This window comes from Acanthisitta chloris, unplaced genomic scaffold (genome assembly GCF_000695815.1).
Source record: "Acanthisitta chloris isolate BGI_N310 unplaced genomic scaffold, ASM69581v1 scaffold29619, whole genome shotgun sequence".
NCBI lineage: Eukaryota > Metazoa > Chordata > Aves > Passeriformes > Acanthisittidae > Acanthisitta > Acanthisitta chloris.
In genome coordinates, this window is record NW_008690212.1 from 11,263 (window position 1) to 15,898 (window position 4,636).

At 44.1% G+C, this 4,636-nt stretch overlaps 1 protein-coding gene across 1 annotated transcript in view; it reads left to right on the forward strand.

The window, feature by feature from the left end:
- DRC7 (dynein regulatory complex subunit 7) overlaps positions 1-1,956 on the forward strand; it is a 13,083-nt gene extending 11,127 nt beyond the window's left edge. The window contains exons 15-16 of the mRNA XM_009081742.1: positions 649-737; positions 1,866-1,956. Coding sequence (XP_009079990.1) covers positions 649-737; positions 1,866-1,956 — 180 coding nt within the window. The remainder of the gene's footprint in view (positions 1-648; positions 738-1,865) is intronic.
- The last annotated feature ends 2,680 nt before the right edge of the window (positions 1,957-4,636 follow it).

Consider the following 4,636-nt stretch of genomic DNA (forward strand, 5'->3'; position numbering starts at 1 on the left):
TGTACTGCTAATCACACTGTTACCAGCATAACAAATCTATGTTCTTTGTCATTACTTCATGATAAATACAAACATTCTAGCAGATGCAGGCACAGCTATTGGATTTTTTATGTAATGTTTTTGTGAGGAGCTCCTGAAGGAGCTGCAGAGGGAACACTCTATATTAGCCCAGAATGTTAGTAAGAATTAAGAACAAGATTGCAAAAGTCCCTTTTTTTTTTCTCCCAGAAGTTTGAAGGTAGTTCACTGTGACCTCAGGAAATACTTTGCCAAATTTCTCAGTCTTGATGTATCAAGAGCCAAAATATTCACATTGCTTGTGCTGCATATCCTGTATAAGACAAAGAATAAGCCAAAGCTATTGATGCAATTTCAAAAGTAGTGGCAAGAGTGACTCCAGGAAAGCTTTCTTATCAGATAACATCACTTACTGTGTTCAGGAATTTCTTACAAAGTAACAATTAAAAAATAAGACTATTATCAGCTTGATCTGTCAGCAGGATATGAGTGTATTTGTATAGATCTTCTATATTTAACCTTATTCTACAGTTCTTGTATGCAGCATCTGCTCTGTTAGCAGGTCAAGCATGTAAGAGTACAGTCCTTTAGTGGGAAAGCTAAGAGGTCTTCCTTCTGATTTCTTGGAAGGTGTTAAACATTTTGAACGTCCGTGAGAATGAAGAAACCAATGTTAAATTGTCAGTTTCAATGCATAACAATGGAAACAGAGGAAAACAGTATGGTAGGTAGACTTCATCAATGCCAGCAGTTACTACGTGTACCCAAAGAAATCCAGAGTAAGCTTTTTCTCTCTGAGGAATTATCTCTGATGAGCTTTTAGTATCATTAAATTATATTGGGCCCAATCCCAGTATGGCATAAGTCAGCACAGCATCAATTGACTTCCCAGGGAAATATAATGTGGTCATGAGATGGTCACGCTATAGTCACCTTCTGACTTTCATGAAAAATTCACATCACTGAGAAGGATTACTGGTTTATTTTGTTTAGTTCATAAAGAAAATAATTGAGAAGGATTAGATGATAATAGGGATTGTGGAGGGAGTATTTAAAGAGAGACATAGATATGCCTATATATATAATGGTTTTTGTGGTTAGCATATGAGATCAAAAAACAAAATAGCTCCAGGTTGAAATTGAAATTTAATCCTTATCTCAGTCAGAGCTGATTTGGTTCTCTAGGGTTTCTTCTCTACTGAGGCAACACATTTGGGTTTTGCTGCTTCTCACTGTTCATGGGCTTTGATTCCCTTTGTTTTCTTGTTCTCATGAAATCTCATCTCAAACCTATTGCCCCTCCAAAAATATATCAGCTCCAATTTGTAATTTCCTTCATCTCAGCTCATCTTCATCGCAGCTCATCTTCATCTCAGCTCTTCCTAATTTAGTGGATGCTCAGGGGACATCCACTACCTCCTTGGGCAACCTGTGCCAGTGTCTAGAGGTTGGGACTGGATGATCTCTAAGGTCCATTCCAACCCCTTAACACACTATGAACTTTGAGTTGTGCTTTTGTGTGCCTTTGCTCCTCACTCTCCTCTCTATTATCCTGACTTCTGTTTGCTTGTTCCTTCACAGATGCTGGAAAAACAGCAGAAGAGTACACAGTGCTTTTGAGAGAACAAGAATGAGCTCAGTGCAGGGGAGGAGGATGACTTCTGACTTCCTCACCCATCATCTGTAACCACCTTGCATATCCCCATTCAAAGCAGGGACTCTGCAGGTATTGGGAATGACTTCCTGAGCAGTGCCCAGGGAAGGGCCAAAAGTCACCGTCCTGGGAACTTGGCACTGAGGCTGTTCTGTAAAATAGTTTTCCCCTGTTATCCCCATGCTTGTCCTAGGGAAAAGCAGTTAGCACAACAGAAACACCTTTCTCTCAAAGTGACACTGCTCAGGAGTCCTCGCCTGGATGGGCACCTTGGGCATGACTGATCTCTGTAGTGCCCTGCAATAAATCTCATTATCATCAGATTTGTGGAGATTTGAATAAACTTGCAGCATTCTGTGTCTTTTGCTTTTCCCTTTGCTGTTCTAAGCTCATCTGCAGTTACATCACTTGTCTCCTCATGAAATCCCATCATGTCTGAGGCTCAAGTCTGAATGAGACCATAGCTCTCAGGTCTTGCTTCAGAAGTGGGGACAAACCATACACACTGTCTCTCACGGCTTTTCTTCCCCATACTTGCTCCATAGCTGCTGACATTAGGAGCAGGACTATTGGTCCTTTTTCAACATAATCATATTTTAACCCATTTATTATTTGGTTTTATAAGTAGCACAGGCAAAGACTTTGAACTGGTGAGTTCACCACAATATAAAAATTGTGATTTTGAGCTCTCCAATGACAAATTCCAGCAAAGACTAATGTACAAATTGACAGACTTTGGATTTTAACATTTTTATTTTTCTCATGTAATGTCTCCACTCACTGTTCACAAATATTGGCAGAGAGGACAGTCAGGAGAATATCCAAAGAGCATTCCAATTCCAAGGAATTTTAGGTAATTGTTTTGGTTAATAGTTGTTCTCTGAGATCCGCAAATGGGAGTCAGTGTGTGTGCCACATATTTGTGTTTATATGAGTCCCTGAACCTGCTAGAAAACAATTTCTGATGTCACCTGCAGCACATTAGGCACTAGGGACACCTACAGTGGCACTGCCTACAGTTCCCAACAGCTTCAGTCCTCAAGGAACAGCCTCTGATGATCACCTGTAACACAGCCTGTTCTGACTGCAGCTGGAGGGAGGCACATAGAGCAGAATGTGGGACATTACACCTGAAATGTAGCAAGAACCAGAGCAGCTTAAGCATTTTGGTTCATGGGAGCTGTCCAGGATGAGTGTGATGGATACACAAATCTCTTGTACAGGGAAACTCCCTCAGTGCCTGTTTTATTGTAACAGGCTCATTTTGTTTCTGTCATATTTTAAGAGGTGAACACGGTGTTAAAAACAGAAGCCACCAGAGCTCATTATGCCTAATCTGAGTATCCCATGCCATTAAAATATGTTAAACTATCCTTACAAAGAGTTCCTAATTTAGGTGTCACTTGAAGGACACACTCCATACGGACTCAGAAATAGAGAGTAGAGAATTCAGCACCTCCTGTGGAAGGGTTTGATACCCTCCACAACAAATCTCCAGGTCTGCCTGGGCCTCCCAGTTCCCAGTTTGGAGCTCCCAGGTGTAACACAATGTGCTGTTGCTGAGCAAACCATTTGACAGCAGCAGCAGCAACACTTTCTGACAGCTCTGTGTCCCTCTCTCAGTGCTTGGCTGTTGTGGCAACCTGGTCCAGGCACAAACAGGCCAGCAAAGGAGAGAGCACTGTGACTGTTCAGATGGCAAAGTGTTCAGATAAGGACACACTACTGAAAAGGGACACCAGGAGTTTCAGCCAAAACAATTTCCACATCAAAAGGACCATGAACTGCTGAAGGACCTTAGGGAACTGAGGAGAAAGGAAAACTTAAGGTCTCTAAACACTATCTCAGGACTTTTTTTTCCCCAAACCTGTCCCATAGCTGCTGTCAGCAGGAGTAGGATTATTTGGGAATACTTGTTCTTTTCCAACATAATATTTCAACCAATTTGTAATTTAGTTTTGCACAAGCAAAGATTTGGAACTGGTGAGTTCACCAGAAATATAAAATTCCTTTGACCTCATTTAGAGCTCCAACAACAAAACCCACACACAAAGCTGTGGTTACGAACTCATTGGTGTTAGCTCAATATCAGAAAAGACACCAGAATAAATTAATTTGAAAATCCTTTTACAAGCATTAGGCAGACAGCAGCTGCCAAGACATCAGCAAATGCACATTATCAAGGAGTATCATAGAATCATAGAACGTTAGAGGGTTGGAATGGACCTTAGAGATCATCTGGTCCCAACCCCCTGCCCTGGACCGAGACACCTCCCACCGGACCAGGTTGCTCAAGGCTTTGTCCAACCTGGGCTTTGAACATTGCCAGGGTTGGGACATCCATAGCCTCCCTGGGCAAGCTGTGTCAGTATCTGGGGGTTGGGACCAGATGATCTCTATGGTCCATTCCAACCTCTTAACACACTATGATGATACCACCGTGATAACTGCACCTCAGCCTTGCAGAGAGAGGCACAGACCAGGGGTCCCTGGGAGCTGTGCCTGTGGCACGTGGGAACTGCCTGCTGGGACACACTGGGAAGGACCTCAGCTGCACCTGTGGAAGGACCAGGGTCAGTACAAGGATCAGGAGCAGGATGAGGACCAGGAGCAGGATGGGATCAGGGCCAGAACAGGACCGGGACCAGGACAAGGACTAGGAGCAGGATGGGACCAGGGCCAGAAGCAGGAGCAGGAGCAGGACAGGACCAGGACTAGGACCAGGACAAGGACGGGACCAGGACTAGGATGGGACCAGGGCCAGAAGCTGAAGCAGGACAGGACCAGGACTAGGACCAGGACCAGGATGTGGTGAGGACTAGGATGAGGACTAGGATGAGGACTAGGATCAGGACCAGGGCCAGGACCAAGACCAGGACTAGGACTCGAATCAGGACCAGGGCCAGGACTAGGACCCGAATCAGGACCAGGGCCAGGGCCAGGACCCGGACCCGGACCAGGCGC